At 44.6% G+C, this 18,079-nt stretch overlaps 1 protein-coding gene across 9 annotated transcripts in view; it reads left to right on the forward strand.

The window, feature by feature from the left end:
* Positions 1–18,079, forward strand: part of ZKSCAN8 (zinc finger with KRAB and SCAN domains 8) — a 37,184-nt gene that overhangs the window by 10,825 nt on the left and 8,280 nt on the right. For 3 of the 9 annotated variants that reach the window (XM_078055805.1, XM_078055807.1, XM_036111019.2), the window contains exons 4-7: positions 1,707–1,798; positions 2,101–2,224; positions 2,826–11,085; positions 12,170–12,317. In XM_078055805.1, coding sequence (XP_077911931.1) covers positions 1,707–1,798; positions 2,101–2,224; positions 2,826–3,787 — 1,178 coding nt within the window. In that variant the 3' untranslated portion in view covers positions 3,788–11,085; positions 12,170–12,317. Of the gene's footprint in view, positions 1–1,706; positions 1,799–2,100; positions 2,225–2,825; positions 11,086–12,169; positions 12,318–13,310; positions 13,656–14,131; positions 14,202–14,331; positions 14,457–17,890; positions 17,920–18,079 lie in introns of all 9 variants that reach the window. The other 6 variants (XM_078055806.1, XM_078055808.1, XM_078055803.1 and 3 more) reach the window with 5 other exon arrangements.

Here is an 18,079-nt window from a genome sequence, read left to right on the forward strand (position 1 = left end):
TAATGCTGATACAGAAATAATATGGTCTACAGTTCATATTTCTGTTTTGCCAGTTGTCCCAATAATGTTCTTCCAGAGTCCAGTCCAAGATTACCCTTTGCAGTCGGTTGTCATGTTTCTTTAGACTCCTTTAATTTGGAATAGTTCCTCAGCCTTTCTTTGCCTTTCATGACTTTGACATTTTTGATGAGTACAGGTTGGTTATTTTATAGAATGGCTGCAATTTGGGTTTGTGTAGTGTTTCCTTATGTGTAAATTCCAGTTGTGCATGTGTGGCAGGAGCACCCCAGAAGTGCTGTTGCCTCCTCCGCTGTGCCAGAGGAATTTGTCCTGTTACTGGTGTTGGTATCTTTGATGACTTGGTTATCAAAGTTGCTAGGTTGATCACTGTAAAGTTACTATTTTTCCCTTTATAATTAATAAGTAATTTGTGGAGAGATACTCTTGACTATGTTTATTTTCTTTTTTTTTTTTAAGATTTTATTTATTTGACAGAGAGAGAGACAGCAAGAGAGGGAACACAAGCAGGGGGAGCGGGAGAGGGAGAAGCAGGCTTCCCGCGGAGCAGGGAGCCCCATGTAGGGCTCGATCCCAGGACCCCGGGATCATGACCTGAGCCGAAGGCAGACGCTTAATGACTGAGCCACCCAGGCACCCCTAAAACACTAGTTTTAATATTCATTGATGCTTCTTGACTGAATCAGTGATTACTAAGATAAAATGATTTTCTAATTGTGTCATGCCTTCTACATTTATTTGTTGTAATAGAGAGTGTTCCCTCCTCCCCGTTTTATTAATTTGTCAGTATGGACTCTTAAGTCCAGAAATAAAATATCTATATCTGTCTTTATTTTGTTACCATCTTTATTTTGGTGCTTAAATTGTCTCCGATTTGGTCAGAGGAGGCCCCTTCAGTTTGGCTCCTCCGTCGTTTTGACATTTCCCCATCATTTTTTGAGAACTTCTTACCTTCTTGCAGAACAAGGTGTTCTAGCTTTATCTCGTACTTGCTCTGCATTAATTTTTTTTCATTTATGTGGTTTATAGCAGTTTGTTCCATATAAATGGAATTTTAGTATTTCTAAAGAAGCATAGAAACAGTTTCAGTAATATGATTCTTGTCTAAAGTTCTAAAGCCTGTTGTTTATTTTGGTATTGCAATGTCTGATCTCTGTAGGAAGCAGATAGTGGCAGTCATGGTAGACATTTCACAAAGGTAATAGAGTTAGTAGATATAAATTGGTTCTCATATTCCATTTGCCAGAGATCAGGACCTAAAGAAACACCGTACAGAAGCACAAGGATTAAATGTAGCTCTGGCGGGAGAGAAAAAAATTGTAAAGCAATTCCTGTTAGGAAGCCAGTACTCTATTTTTGACGTGTAACTTCAGGCTGAGCGGGACATCAACGTGCAGATGTCTTGTGGGCAGCCACAGGTACAGACCTAGAGGCCCCCCCCCAAAAAAAAAGATTTTAAAAAAAGTTTATTTAAGCAACCCCTGTACCCAACGTTTGAACGCACGACCCTGAGATCTAGAGCTGCATACTCCACCTACCGAGCCAGCCAGGGGCCCTTCAGCATCTTATGTGCAAAATCTCAGAAATGCATATGTTCTGAAATACAAGCACCGTTGGAATGGGTTAGTGCTGGCTGCTGCAACTGTGGGACGGGGCTCGTCTCACTCAGCTCCTTTCTCCTCTCTCAGCCATCTCTACTTCTCAGAGTCCTACCCCTTCCCAGAAAGGAAGTCCTGGAGACCAGGAGATGACAGCAACACTTCTCACAGCAGGGTTCCAGGTGAGTTGTACTGCTTCTCTCTGAAAGCCCCTGACTGCTTGGCAGTGTGGGTGGCATCTACCTTCAGGTCTGGACTCTCTGTAGCAGTACTGACCAAGAACTTGCTCCACATTGTTTTTGCATGATTCTTGATTATCCCCCAATAAATCTGGTGCATTTCCCTCTTCTTCCCGCTTCTTTAGATCCCTTTACACAGTATGTTCCCCCCCCGCGATCCTCTCCAACCCTGGCAGATCTCTGACATTGTGGGCTGGAGCTATGGAACAGTGCCAGTCCCACATGGGGATTTTGTTTTGTTTCAGACTTTGGAGAAGATCGAAGACATGGCTGTGTCCCTAATTCGAGAGGAGTGGCTTCTTGATCCATCACAGAAGGATCCCAGCAGAGATAATAGGCCAGAGAATTACAGAAACATGTTCTCCCTGGGTAAGGAGAGCTCTGGTTATTGTTATCAGTTAAGATGTTTTGTTTGTTATGTGATGGTAGCTCTGAACTTTCTGAAAGACATTGTTGAGTTTAAACTAAGGAACTAACAGAGAGAAACAGTGCTATAAAATGGACTTCAATTTTCCAGTGCAGGACTTACTTTGGGTACTATTCTGTATGCAGTTGGAGTCATTTATTCTGCTCCCAGTCCCATGGAATCTTTACCTCGATGTCACCCTATTAGGCCTTTTGTGCTCTGCCCTTTCAGTGACTGTGGCTTTTTTCATTTCTGTCCCATTAGGTCCTTCAGCAGTTCCATATTCCTTCCCACTCCCCTGCTTCTTGTCAGGTGACCCCTTCCTTGCTTTAGTGCCCTCCCAACATCCCTCTTTCTTCATGGCACTTCTTCCCCACTCGGCCTGTGGTACTTCTGCTTGACCCTGCTTTCATCTCCCTCTCTATTATGGCAGTATTTGGAGACAGATGGAAGTTTTGTGTTTACTGCTAGTTTTCCGTGTATATTTCCCGTATGTTAGATTTCTTTTTAACATAGAGAATGGAAAGTGACATTGGCTTGATGGTTCTCACATTTTCATTTCAGGTGGTGAGACCAGGAATGAGAACAGGGACTTATCTTCGAAACAGGTAATATCTCCTGGAATCCAACCACATGGAGAGACAGCTGCCAAATGCAACGGGGATGTTATCGGGGGTCTTGAGCATGGAGAAGCCCGAGATCTTCTGGGCAGATTAGAGAGGCAGCGGGGAAATCCCACCCAGGAGAGACGACATAAATGTGATGAATGTGGGAAGAGCTTTGCTCAGAGCTCGGGCCTTGTCCGCCACTGGAGAATCCACACTGGGGAGAAACCCTATCAATGTAATGTGTGTGGTAAAGCCTTCAGTTACAGGTCAGCCCTTCTTTCCCATCAGGATATCCACAACAAAGTAAAACGCTATCACTGTAAGGAGTGTGGTAAAGCCTTCAGTCAAAACACAGGCCTGATCCTGCATCAGAGAATCCATACTGGGGAGAAGCCGTATCAGTGCAATCAGTGTGGGAAGGCTTTCAGTCAGAGTGCGGGCCTTATTCTGCACCAGAGAATCCACAGTGGGGAGAGACCCTATGAATGTAATGAGTGTGGGAAAGCTTTCAGTCATAGCTCTCACCTCATTGGACATCAGAGAATCCACACTGGGGAGAAGCCCTATGAGTGTGATGAGTGTGGGAAAACCTTCAGGCGGAGCTCACATCTTATTGGCCATCAGAGAAGCCACACTGGGGAGAAACCCTACAAATGCAATGAGTGTGGGAGGGCCTTCAGTCAGAAGTCAGGCCTTATTGAACATCAGAGAATCCACACTGGAGAAAGACCCTATAAATGTAAAGAATGTGGGAAAGCTTTCAATGGGAACACTGGCCTCATACAGCATCTGAGAATTCACACTGGGGAGAAGCCCTATCAATGTAATGAGTGTGGGAAAGCCTTTATTCAGAGGTCAAGTCTCATTCGGCATCAGAGAATCCACAGTGGAGAAAAATCTGAATCCATAGGAGTTTAGGGAAAAAACCACAATCATAGTTTGGGCATTATTCAACTTTAGAGAAACCACATGCTGGTGAGAGGTCTTTCAGTGTAGTAGAGTGTTTGTCATGCAGCCTCACTAGGGTCAGAATTGATAGTGGCGGCAGAGTTAGAATCGCTCTTCAGTAGTTGGGCCCAGTGCCTTGATGCGGGGGGATTAGTTTGACTGTCTTGGGAGGCGTCTGATGGAGTGGAGCTCCTGATGGTGTAATGTATCCTTTAGAAACAAAATAGCATGAGAGCAAGTTGCTTGTCATGGAGGCACTTAATTTTGTCTTTTGGGTGAGTAGCTGTAGGTTTGAGAGAGGCTACTCCTAGTTCCTCTGCTTCTTCCCGTCTCCTGTGACCCTCTTCCCCCATTTATTCCCCTGAGGGTCACTTGTGCTCCAAATCTGATCTGAGAAGCTACTTTAGAGTTTGAAGCAGCCTCTGTGTGAGACTTATTTTGTATTTAGCTTTCTAAGAACCTAGTTCTAGGGAAATTTTTACAGACACTTAATGTATTTATGCTTAAGTGTGCGTTTTGTTTTATTCTAATGTTCCTGATAGTCAGTGGAAAACCGTATTCCCACGCAAACTCAGAATGCTATATTTTTAACAGCACTCCAGCATTTTTCTTCATATATCACCTTCACTGACTCCACTGAGTCATTGAACATCCATACGTATCCTTCACCACCCCCAGCCCCAGTACCTGTGTCAGCAAAGGAAGTGATGGTTGTGGGAATGAAGCAGAGAAAGAGGTGAGTGGAGACAGCCTGGCTGCTCTTGAGCTCGGGTGGTTGTACGTTCTGGTGACTTCTGGCTCTCCTTTCCACCTTCCCACTGAACACTGTGGTGGCACAGAGGTGGTAACATTATCCCAGTTACAGCATCACGTGGGAGGAAGGGGAGACGGGTGCTTGAGAAGACCTGAACATCCTTACAAAGAATGTACGCGCAACCCTCTGGCCCATTACAGTACTGCCCTCTCAGGTTCTTACCAGTCTGCACACCCCCTGACCAGATGGTCTGTCACTCTTGTCATTACCCTGGTCCCACCTTGTTAGATGGCCTTAGCACCTCACCCTTCATTGCCCATCTGTTCCTTGCCATGAGCTTCCTGTGTCCACAGTGGAGATCTGTCCAGTACTTCACCTCACAGCTCCTCATCCCTCTGAATTCTGGTGCAGTCCATCTGTAATCCAGCAGAGACATGGTATTACCTCATCGTCGCTGGGCACTGTCTTTCCTGGAGGCTTCCAGTATGCCAAGGGGTATTATTATATCAGGTGATGAGGTGGTTTGAGGAACACACCAGAATTTATGCATCCAAACGTGGTTTGTCCTTTAAATTCGGCACTTCTGGTTATTCCATTAGTGCTACCGCTCCTCCAAATATTTGGAAGACTTTTACCCTTGAATAACATCTCATTTTTTACCATTACCCACTTGTTCATCACATTTGGAATGGAGTTACTTTTGGCTTTTTTCCAAAATCAGCTTTCAAAATTGGAATTGATTCCATTAATCCTATTCAGAAGAATAGGATACATGCCAAGAGAAGTTACACAATTTCACACTGTTCTAAACAGGAACAACAATTCTTAACACGTATTGGTGTTTTTCAAAAGGTCATAAAATCTTTCAGCATAAAGGTCTGCCTTTTGGATCGTAAATTCCTTCTCTATAAAATCCCTTCTGTGGCCCACCCTGATCACTAACAACATCGAGGTTACTACCCCTGTTTCATTGAGTCATTGATACCCACCCATCATTTGCGATCCTGGTTTCCTTGGTTAACTTTTTCAAAACAGTGCTTTCCATTATCCTTTGTTTTCTTATTCTCTCTTTTCTTTTTCTTTTGGCCTATAGATTCCCTTGTACTCAAAGGGAATTCCATTCCTCATTCCCTTGTACTTGAAAGTTCAAGAAACCAGAAACAAATCTGGTTGTCTCCAGATCCTTGCTCTCTGCTTCAGTTGTGCCTCGGCCTCTGTAAGGTACCAGTTCTGCCTGAGGCCAGTACTCCCTGTGTGCAGATACTATATATGATGGGTACATCGTCAGAGGGAAAATATGTGCACACGTACACGCAGTCCTCCCCCGTAGTTCCGAGGAGCACTTGTCTTCTATTCCAGTGAAAGCTCTCAGAGCAACACGTTAAAATGACTGTAAGTATACCAGCTAACATCTGTCTACTCACAGTAATGTGTAGCTACGTTACTTAAATCTATAATTACTAAGCATCTGGCAGAAATTCAAAGAAAAGAATATATGCCAAGAAAGATTAGTGTGATGCTGGGATGAATGAGGAAAGACCGTGACTTGAAAGAACTATTGAGGTTAGTTCAGCCCACATATAGAAATAGCCATGTAGTGTAAGAGTAGAAAAGGCTGTTGTTTCTTTGGGGGCATACGTAGAAGTCCATTCTTGGTCTCCACTTCTCACTCTTTGCACTAGAGTGTTGTTGATCCATCTTTATGACCCTGAGCTCCTGACTGAGTGATGTGTGCTAAGTTCCTTTATATCCTGCAGATTCTATTTTTATGCTCTTAATCTGAAATGAACTGTTCACCAGTACTTTCTTCTCCCATCACGATCTCATTTTAGGGCCCAGCATGATAATGTGGTTCTTCTGTAACTCTGCTGCCATCCAGCTTAGTCCTAGAAGACACATCTTAGGTTTCAAAGATTTCCGCCATTGAGCAAGGTGGCAGCGCTAGAATGTGGTGGATGATTCCTATACAGAGCAGTTAGCTTTACTCTTGGCCCTGAGACTCTAAATAGTAATAGCTGACATTTATTAAGCACTTACTGTGTGCCAAGCCCTATGCTAAGCATTTTTCATGGTTTGATAGATAGTATATCCCACATTTTATAGATGAGGAAATAGGCTTAGAGGGGTGAGTGAGTTGACCAAGGTTATGGAGCTGGGAAGTGACAGAGCAGGGACTCTGCCCTACAGGGTCAGATTCTCGAGCCTGTGCTGCTGACCCTTGTGCTACCATGTCTCTAATGAACACCCTGACCCTGGCCAGCCATCTGGAAATTCTGTATCCCTGGCCATAAGAGCTACTGGGGAAGGGAATGGACAGTATAGTATAGTACAGATCCATTGCAATTATTGGATAATTGGTTGAAAATGTTATTTTGGTTGATACTTTTGATGCTCTGTAGTACTAGAAAGCTAAATGGTACAAGTAAATCATATTTAAAAGAGTAATTCAGAGAATAAAGCAATAATGTACAGATTCGAGTACATTTCTCTCTAAACTGCCCCAGGGACCTAGAATTGTGGAGGGAAATGAAATATCCATGTGCCGTGCCAGGCCAGGCATATGGTCGGTTGGGATGACAGTAAAATTTACCTACAGCATAAAATGTGGAAACCCTTCAACTTCACTGCCCATTTCCAACTGCCATTCTGTTTTTCTTCTGTCATTCATGGTTTTTCAAATGTACCATCCATCGCTCAATCCCATTTTCTCATTACTATACTCTTGAAACTTCTTACTGGCTTTTGTACTCAGTATTACACTGAAGTGTCCTATGGATAAATATCAATGCCTTTTCTTAGTTCTTGTCCTTCTTGATCTGTATTTCACACTGTTGAGTTTACCCTGCAACTCAGGAATTCTCTTCTTTGGCTTGTGGGATCCTTTTTGGTCATTTTCCTCCCAGTTTCTAGCTTTTCCTTATTGGTCTTTTTTCTCCTCTCCACGGAAAATAACCTTCATGTCTTGATTATTCCAGTATTTTTTCTGTATTCACTTCTATTTATTTTGATTGTTTACACTTACTGTGTTTCAGTAACTTATTTCCCACCCTGTGGGTCAGATACCTACACAACTTGGTATTCGAAAACAGACCTCATCACTCTTGTCCCCCAGCTCCCATTTTCCTTTTAAATAGGCGTTATTGCTTAACTTCTTTACCCTGAAAAGACTCACTGCCCTTCATATTTCTTTTTTTTTTTTTTTAAGTGGGCTCCACGCCCAACGTGGGGCTCAATCTCACGACCCCAAGATCGAGTCCTGTGCTCTACTGACTGAACCAGCCAGGCGCCCTGTCCTTCATATTTCTTATTCCCATCTTATAGTTCTTTGTCTTTTTCTGCTCTCCACTCGACATTCCAGTTCTTAGTTTTCTCCATGAGGCTGGATCTTTTACATTTCTCCCAACCCCTTATAGCCTTCTGCAGATCCATATCATATGACGCCCAGGAAGTTGTAATTTCTTTCTAGTTTCCTTGCTTCCAAGATCCCCATCCTGTAATGCTTCTAAGGTGATCCTCCTCAGAATCCATTTTTAGTCCAGAACACTCAGCAGATGATTCTTATCAGAGCACTGGTGTTCCAAGTTCTCCCATTATTTTGCCCTTCATGCTTAATCTGCCTCTGCCTCATTCTCTGGCATATTCACCTCGACTCATCTTGTTCACACTGTTGTCTTACAGGCCCTTGCCTCTGTGCCTTTCTCATGTAGCATCTTTTGTTTAGATTGTTTTTTCGCCCCAGCTCTTGTTCATCACTCCCTTTAAGCCTAACTTCTTTGTATCTTCTGAGTGAGCTCTCTCTGACTTCACCTTACACTGAGACCTCCCTTGTTCTGTGCTGCCTCAGCACTTATCCTTTGAGTTTGTACTGTGGTCCATGCACTTACTAATATGTTGCTTTGTAATTATTTTCTAGCACTCTGTATTGTAGTTCACATTTGTATTTATTTCCAAAATTAAATTGTAAGCTCCTTGAGGGCAGGAATAATGACTTCTACATTTGTATCTCTGCACCCCCTAGTGCCTAGTACAGTGCTGAGCACACAGTAGGTGTTTAATAAATGCTTGTCGAATCATTGTGTGGATTATTTATGGAGTTACCTACAGAAAATTTTAAGCTGTTTTCAAGGCTTATATGTCTCTCTTACCACTTTGTATGCAGATCTGTTTCTGTAGTACAACTATAACTGCCTGTTCCTCAAACTAAGACTAAAAAAATCCAACTTCAGGGGCACCTGGGTGGCTCAGTTGGTTAAGCGTCTGACTTTGGCCCAGGTCATGATCTCAGCGTCCATGGGATCAAGCCCCGCATCCATTGCAGCATTGGGCTCTGTGCTAAGTGGGGAATCTGCATCTCCCTTTCCCTCTCCATCTGCCTCTCCCCCCGCTCGCTCTCAGGCTCTCTCCAATAAATAAAATCTTTATTTTTTTTTTTTAAGATTTTGTTTATTCATTAGACAGCGAGAGAGGAAACACAAGCAGGGGGAGTGGGAGAGGGAGAAGCAGGCTTCCCACTGAGCAGGGAGCCCGATGCGGGGCTCGATCCCAGGACCCTGAGATCATGACCCGAGCTGAAGGCAGATGCTTAACGACTGAGCCACCCAGGCACTCCCCTCCAATAAATAAAATCTTAAAAAAAAAAATTCCCAACTTTAGAATATATGCAAAAACAAATATGAAGCTCTCCATTTATTTGGACAAATGTATTCATTAAGGAAGAAAATAGGAATAAGAAACTAGAGACTACTGTGTTAAGATTATCATTACAAAAGTGCTTGAGAATAGGCTTTTGTATCTGAGGCTTTTATATCTGAGGTTATACCCAGTGGTTCTCAACTGGAGAAAATTGGCAACCTCTGGAGATATTTTTGGTTGTACCATCAGTTGACAGTTGGGATGCTACTGACATCTAGCAGATAGAGGCTAGGGATGCTGCTAAACATCCTGCATGCCCAAACAGCCCTCACAACAAAAGACATATCTGGCTCCGAATGTTTATTAGTGCCATGAGAAACCCTGGTCTAGATATATTTAAGGTATATAGGAGAAAGAAGAGAGATGAATACCAGCACTGCGATTAGAAAAATTAACTGGCAAACTTTAAAAGAACCCTGTGTGTATATGTTTTATAATATGTAAGATTAGAAAAGAAAAAGCCTTAAATGATGGGAATTCACGGCAATATACATGTTGGGGTGATGGTAAACCATAAAATGGTTGATGATGTTCTAAGGTTGCTTTCAGCATCAGATCTGCCTCCATTGTTGCTCCATCATTCTACCAAGTAAGTGTTCTAGGACTACAAGTCTAGTGCTAGCCTTCCCCATCTTGGCTCATTACATAGAATCAAAGATAAAACTTTGGCAGGGGGCCTCTAACTTATAAACGATTTAGCTTTGGGGACAACACAACCTTCAACAGTCCCTTCGGCAGTCCCTCTAGATAGGATTAAATATTCCAAGGAAGCCACAAGCCAGAAAGAGTTTGCCAAGTAAAACACCCACTTACATAGTTTTTAGCAGACTGTTAAGGAGAAAATGTGATTTCCTATGGTTTAAAAGATCAAGAGTATTCATCTTTTGTAGCTCTATGGCACCTAAACAGGTTTGGGAAGGATCAACTTGAGATAGTTGGTTTCAGTGTGTAACACACCAAAGAAATAACTGCGTTTCTCTGTTGTGTTTAATTATTCATGGTCTATAGAATGCTAGGCTTGGAAGTGACTTTTGAAATTCTGTAAAAGGAGATGCAGAGGGGCCTGTGGCTTGCACTGGGTCACCCGTTAAAGTTAGTGGTACAGGTAGAGAATGCAGGCTGTCTGATTCTTTGCCCATTTCTTTTCCGGCTGTTTATACCCTCAGGTCTGACCCTTGTAATATGTTCATAATTTGTACTCTGCCATGGGATGGATTCATACTAAGTGCCTCCAACTGTAATGTTTCATTTTAGGAACTACTTTTATCAGCTTGTATGTCCATACAAGTATACTGACTGGTGTCTTGAGTTAAATTCTTCCAGAAATGGCTAGTTCGAGGGAGTTTGCGGTGTTCTCACAGTCAAGTTTTGAAAGCCCTGGTCCCTAATCTTAAAGCACAGAGGATCTGCAGCTCTGGCTTTCCGAGCTCCTGCGGTCCCGCGTGTCGGTTTTAGGGATCCTGGAGGGCCCACCTCGAGATGTTCCAAAATTCAAGAGTTGTCCGTCCTACACTGGCAAAATCAGGGCGCCCAAAGCACATTCGGGAGTGGCGCCACACAGGCGCCCGAGGCCGGAACCAGGTTGGGGCAGCTAGAGGGCCCGCCCGGAAGTTTTCAGGGGGCCGCCCCGGAAGTGCCTGGACTTCCGGTCCGTGTGTGGCGGCGTGGCGGGCGTTGCTCGGCGGCACCTGCAGGTTGCCTCCCTCCCTCCGGGATCGAGTACCCTGGGGCCAGGCCGGCGGTGTTTGGGGCCGCGGGGCAACCTAGGTGCGGCTGGCCGGAGGGGTGTTCTCGCGGTTCGGAGCTGCTCCCTCTCGGGGTGGTAAGCCTGGGCTTTGGTACGGCCTCCCGAGCTTTATTGAGTCCCGACAACCCCGTGCTTCCTGGTAGACGCGCAGCTCGCCTTCCCAAACGAAAGGGGGACACGGCGGACGACTGGAAATGAGTATAGGAGAGGCTTCCCCTCCACTTCGCGTGCCCAGGACGACTCCTGAACGCAGGGTACACCTCTGTGACAGCCTGGCGGTAGTTGATGGCCCGCCCCTCAAGCAGCCACTTCTCCGTCCACTCCCGCGCAGACCGGCCTCCCAGCGCGCGCTGCTGTTCTCCCGGCCCGGAGCGCCCGGGACGATGTCGGGGCAGAGTCCGCGGCACAGGCCCCGGGCTACCCCAGCAGGCGGCGTGACAGCCTTCTTAGCAAATTAGCCCCGTTTGCCTTCTTTCCTCCCATCCCCTCGGTAGTTAGTGTAACACCTATGGCAGTCTGCCTTTTCTCTGAGTAAAATAATGTTTCTTCTACAGAAGGGTAACGGAAAAAGGGGCCCTTAGGAGGAATCTTACCAGATTGCAGACTCCAAAACTGTGTGGCAGACGTAGAGGGGTTGTTTTCGCTGGTTTCAAGAATTCTGTTACCAGAAAACTCTCGTCCCTCAGCTGGCTCCAGCAGCTCGGTTGGCAGCGGCTGAGGAGTGCCAGGCAGGTCTGGGAGAGGGACCAGCATGGGGCGGGCGTCGCCGAGGAAGTGGCTGAGTTGGATGAACCCAGACAGCAGCGGAGGAAGGGGGAGATATTTATTAAGTCCTCGTAAAACTTTTAGTCTCTTACGTATGTGTCTTTTTTTTCTTCTTCTATTTTTTGGGGCATGTACGTCTAAGCCTGTGATTGTGGCCAAATCACTTAATCTCTGTGTGCCGCCATTTCCTCGGATGTAAACGAGAATGATAAAAAGCACCTGCCTAGAATTGTTATCAATATTACATGAACAGTATCTGATACATAAGTAGTATCTAAATATTTGTTGTCATTATTTCTTTTTCTCCATATCTCCCTGGGATGGGCCTGCTCTCTTGACTCATTTGTTTATACAGTGATATATTCATGATTTCATGTGTTTAATTTTTTTCCAGGTCCCAGCTCTTGCACACATTTAAGAAGTAATCTATCAAGAAATACCAGCCCTGGGAGCAAAGGGAGAATCCCTGTCTCTCCAGCTCCTACCCAGGAATACACCATTGAAATATCAACTATAGGGACCCTTTACCCCACGGGAGGGCAGTAAGTGTTAAACTTTGACATTTTGTGGTCTTCTGAAGGCTCTGGAAGTAAGGGACCTGGGGAGACTTTCTTTTTTTTAACTTACTTAACAAGATCAGAGTAAGAGTGTTGTTATGAATTCAGCAGAATCTGATTCAAAGTGAGGGTGGAGCAAGAGGGCACCCAGCACACTGCTGCCGTTTCCACAGTGTGTTATTGTCCAAGAGTTCCATGTTTACTGCCTGTTGTCTGAGACATAAGGTGTATATATGTGCTCCATTTTTTATTTATCTTTGACTGTTTGTGGTGGTTTTGTTTTTTTTACCTTGCAGGAATTTTGATTCTCTGTATGGACCCCAAATGTATCAATCTTTTCATTCATTGCCTCTGGATTTGGGTTCATAATTAGAAAGGCTTTCTTACAGTGAGGTTTTAAAAGACTTCTCCCACATTTTCCTCTGGTACTTTTTATAGTTTACATTTGTAACACAACTTCGATTTATTTGGAATATTTACCTGAGTATAGACCAAGGAAGGAATCCAGTTTAACATTTTTCCAGATGATTACCTAGTTCTCACCATACATTTATTGAGGAGTCTACTCATCTTTTTCTTACTGATTTAGTACCTTTATTCTATGCTAAATTTCTCCCTCTGATTGCATCTATTTCTGGACTTTCTATTCTGTACCATTTGTGTGTCTCACTCACCAGTAGGACACTGTCCCACTGAGACTTTATAATCTGTTAAAGATCATTTAGAACAAGTGCTCCTTCATTACCCTCCTTTTTCAGTTTTCCCAGAGAGTCTTGCTTGTTTATTTATCTGTGTGAATGTTAAAATCTACTTCTAAAAAATTTTGTATTTTTATTGGAATAGTGTTAAATTTACAAATTAAGAAGTAATTTCTGAGTGCTAAGTGGAAGGATTTGGGGGTGCGATAGATCTGGGTTCAGATTTCCTCTCTGCTGTTTGATTAGTTGTCCAACCTCGAAAAATCTCTCTGCTTTTCAGTTTTCATATATATGAGAGGAGGATTGTAACGTCAACCTTGCGGGAATAAAGGAGATAAGAGGCATAAAATGCCTTGTTTGAAGTAAGCAGAACCCTATCAGGTGACCGGCTCAGGAACCACTGAGAGGGAAGCCTCCGGGGCCCTAGAGCGGCCCGTCAGGTGCCCGGCGCGGGTGTCTGCAGAAGTCCACGTCTCTGTTCGCGTCCAGACTTCTGTATCCCAGCCTAGAAGGTCCCGGTGGGGCGTCGTCTCGTCCTTGCTCTTGGGTTTTGGGTGCGCTCTGAGGCAGCCAGGTTGACTCAGGCGCGTGCCCTTTGCCCCCTCCCCCTGCTCCTCCTCTCCAGGTGCCGAGCCCTGGGCTCTGGGAAGGGGTGGTGGGGCCGCGTGTCCCCGGCGAGGTCCCCACGCCCCCGGCAGCCGCTCCTCTTAGTGCCGTTGACCCTGCTTGCCCTTCTCACAGGGCTGAATTTAGGGTGCGGGGAGGGGGGGGTGTCCTCAGGGACCTCTCCAGTGTGTGACAACCTTCGTAGCTGAGGGACACTGGCAGTTCTTTTGAGGTGTTCCTGAAAACTCCTTTTGCCTCAAAGAAAAAAGTTAGCTGAAACTCCTTTCTTCCGCATTTTTGGTGCATTTTCCCTCGCCCCTCCCAGCCTCTTTCTTCTGTTGAAAAGATTAGAGCAAATGCCTCTCCTTCTTGATAGCTTCTCTTCGAAGTTAAAAATGTTAACCCAAAGCTATCTGGTAACAGAAGGGTATTTTACACACATCTTTAGCGTTAAGGTCATTTATTCAGAAAAAAAAAAATATATGTCCTTTGTAGTTGCCTGAAGTGTCAGCAGTTTGGAGCCGTGAGGGGAAGAGAAGGCGCATGGAGGCGGGCACGGGAGCAGGTAATTCCAGTGTGAGCAAGCTGCAGGCCCAGAGGGGTTTGGGTGGGACTAGGGGTTCTCAGGTTTTGCTAATAGTAGCACAGCAGCTTAGCCACATGCTTCCATGGTAACCATGTCTTCCGGATTCCAGGCAAGAGTCCGTGCTGTGAGCCCGGCACCAGTGAGCCTTTTCCAGGGTTGCCAGGAAGCTGCTGTTCAGAGGAACGTGATAGGACAGCGTCACTGAGAAACGGTTCAGCTCCTGCGCCACGGAGGGTAGTGTCCATGTGCCAACAAACCTGTGCCACACTGGTGGGGAAACCTCCATACCCCACCCGATAACAGGAGGAAGGCAGCCAGACGCTTTAAAAAATACGCGTTTGTATAAAGAAACATTCAGAGACACAACAAACTAATAAAAATGCTTATCTCTGGGGGTGGTAAACAGGAGGATCATGGTGGAAATAAGACTTTCTATTTGTCTTTTTAGAGAATTTTGACTTTTCAATTGTATATTATCTATTCAAAAACAGACTCATTTTTTAATTATTTTTTTAACTTTTATTTAAATTCCAGCTAATTAACATACAGTGTTATAATAGTTTCAGGTGTATAATAGAGTGATTCCACAATTCGATACTCATCATGACAAATGCACTCTTTAATCCCCATCACCTATTTAACCCATCCCCCACCCCCCTCCAGTCTGGTAACCATCATTGTGTTCTTTGTAATTAAGAGTCTGTTTCTCGATTTGTCTCTTTCTCTTTTTTTCCCTTTGTTTTATTTCTTAACTTCCACATATGAGTGAAATCCTATGGTATTTGTCTTTCTGTGACTTATTTCGCTTAGCATAGTGCACTCTAGCTCCATCCGTGTCTTTGCAAATGGCAAGATTTTGTTCTTTTTCTGGCTGAGTAATATTCCATTGTGTATATATGCACACCATTTCTTTCTTTACCCATTCATCAGTCAATGGATATTTGGGCTCCATAGTTTGGCTATTGTAGATAATGTTGCTATGAACATCAGGGTGCATGCATCTCTTTGACTCAGTGTTTTTATATTCTCCGGGTAAATACATAGTAGTGCAATTGCTGGATCATAGGGTAGCTCTGTTTTTAACTTTTTGAGGAACTACCATACTGTTTTCCAGAATGGCTTCACCAGCTTGCATTCACACCAAAAGTGTGGGAGGGTTCCCCTTTTTCCATATCCTCATTAACATTTCTTGTTTCCTGACTTGTTAATTTTAGGCATTCTGACTGGTGTGAGGTGGTATCTCACTGTGATTTTGATTTGAGTTTCCCTGATGATGAGTGATGTTGAGCATCTTTTTTTTTTTTTTTTAAGATTTATCTGTTTATTTTAGAGTGACAGCACAAGCAGGAGGGGCAGAGGGAGAGGGAGGGGGAGAGAGAATTTCAAGCAGACTCCACTCTGAGCGAGGAGCCTGATCCGGGGCTCAATCTCATGACACTGAGATCAGGACCTGAATCAAAACCAAGAGTCAGATGCTTAACTGTGCCACCCAGGAGCCCCTTGAGCATCTTTTCATGTGTCTGTTGGCCACATATGTATCTTTTTTTTTTTAAAGTTTTAATTTTTTAAGATTTTATAAAGAGAGCAGGAGCTGGTGGGGAGGCAAAGAGGGAGGGAGAAGCAGGCTCCCCACTGAGCAGGGAGCCTGATGTGGGGCTTGATCCCAGGACCCTGAGAACATGACCTGAGCCAAAGGCAGATGCTTAACCGACTGAGCCACCCAGGCGTCCAGTATAGACATTGTAACAGTGTTTGTTCTTCTAATCCATGAACATAGAATATCTTTCCATTTCTTGTGGTGCATAGACAAATTTTTTTAAAGGTTTTATTTGACACAGAGAGAGTGGGGAGAGAGCAGGCACAGGCAAGGGGAGCTGCAGGCAGAGGGAGAAGCAGGCTCCCCACGGAGCAGAGCTTGATGTGGGGCTCGATCCGAGGACCCTGGGATCATGACCTGAGCCGAAGGCAGATGCTTAACCGACTGAGCCACCCAGGTGCCCCATAGACAAATTTTTTAAAGTTTATTTTTTTTTAATTTTTTAAAAGATTTTATTTATTCGTCAGAGAGAGTGTATAAGCAGGGGGAGTGGCAGGCAGGGGGAGAAGCAGGCTCCCCGCTGAGCAAGGAACCCCATGTGGGACTCCATCCCAGGATCCTGGGATCATGGCCTGAGCTGAAGGCAGACGCCCAACCGACTGAGCCACCCAGACGTCCCTGAAGTTTATTTTTATTTTATTTTTAAAAAGATTTTATTTATTTAAGAGAGAGAGCACAAGCAGGGGGGAGAGGGAGAAGCAGGCTCCCCCCTCAGCCAGGAGTCCGACATGGGCCCAAGCCAAAGGCAGACGCTAACCCACTTAGCCACCCAGGTGCCCCTTAAGTTTATTTATTTATTTTAAGTAATCTCTACACCCAACATGACCCCAAGATCAAGAGTCACATGCTCTTGTGACTGAGCCAGCCAGGCTCCTGGCATAGACAGATTTTTTTTTTTTTTTTTTTTAAGATTTTATTTATTTATTTGAGAGAGAGAATGAGAGAGAGAGAGAGCATGAGAGGGGGGAGGGTCAGAGGGAGAAGCAGACTCCTGCCGAGCAGGGAGCCCGATGCGGGACTCGATCCCTGGACTCCAGGATCATGACCTGAGCTGAAGGCAGTCGCTTAACCAACTGAGCCACCCAGGCGCCCTATTTTTATTTTTTTTTAAGATTTTATTTATTTATTTGACAGAGAGAGACACAGCGAGAGAGGGAACACAAGCAGGGGGAGTGGGAGAGGGAGAAGCAGGCTTCCCGCAGAGCAGGGAGCCCGATGTGGGGCTCGATCCCAGGACCCGGGGATCATGACCTGAGCCGAAGGCAGACGCTTAACGACTGAGCCACCCAGGTGCCCCTAGACAGATTTTTAAATAAAATTTTTAGAATAGTTTCTGGGTACTCTGGACATTTTAGAGTTATAGAAAGATTTTGAAGATAGTACAGAGAGTTCCTATATACCCCACACCCAGTTTCCCATATTATTAACCTTACATTAGTTTAGTACACTTATCATAAATATTGAATTACTGTTGATTATTATTAAAATCCATACTTTATTCACATTTTCCTCATTTTTACCTAATGTCCTTTTTCTGTTCCAGGGTCCCATGTAGGATACCATATTACTTTTAATTGTCACATCCCTTTAGGCTCCTCTTGGGTGTGATGGTTTCTCAGACTTCACTTGTCTTTGATGACCTTGACAGTTTTGAGGAGTCCGGTTTTTTTGTAGAACGCCACTCATTTGGGATTTGACCGATGTTTTTCTCATTATTATACTGCCGTTAAAGGTTTTGGGGAGGAAGACCTCAGAGATGAAGTGCCATTCTCATCATATCAAGGCTACATACTGTCCACTTACTACTGCTGAGACATAAAACAATTTGTAAAACGAAAGAGGCAGAGAGGAGATAATTTATGTAATTTGAGTTTGTGGCAGAAGTTTTATCAAGTTTGGAGACAGAATTGGGTTTGTTGTCGGGGTAAGAGAGAGGTGACAATCCACCAAGCTTCCACACGTTGGTTTGAACTGTAAAGATGGAATGGGCTGAAGGAGCCCCGTTCTTTGGAGAGGTGCGGGGCCTGATGTGTCACAGTTCCACGGGAGACCGAGCATCCCTGCCGGCCAGGTGCTGTCCCAGCCCCAGCAGCTACGGCAGTGCTGGAGCAGGCAGAGCTGCTTTTATCCCCAGGTTTCTCTTACAGCCCAAATAGCGGGGACTTCTGTGAGTGGTGAAAACACAGCTGTCAGTCATGTTACTGTCACCTTTCCAAACTTATTATCAGTTGAATTTCTGCTGCTTTTGCATTCTCTATCC

Source organism: Halichoerus grypus, chromosome 9, assembly GCF_964656455.1.
Source record: "Halichoerus grypus chromosome 9, mHalGry1.hap1.1, whole genome shotgun sequence".
NCBI classification, from domain to species: Eukaryota; Metazoa; Chordata; class Mammalia; order Carnivora; family Phocidae; genus Halichoerus; species Halichoerus grypus.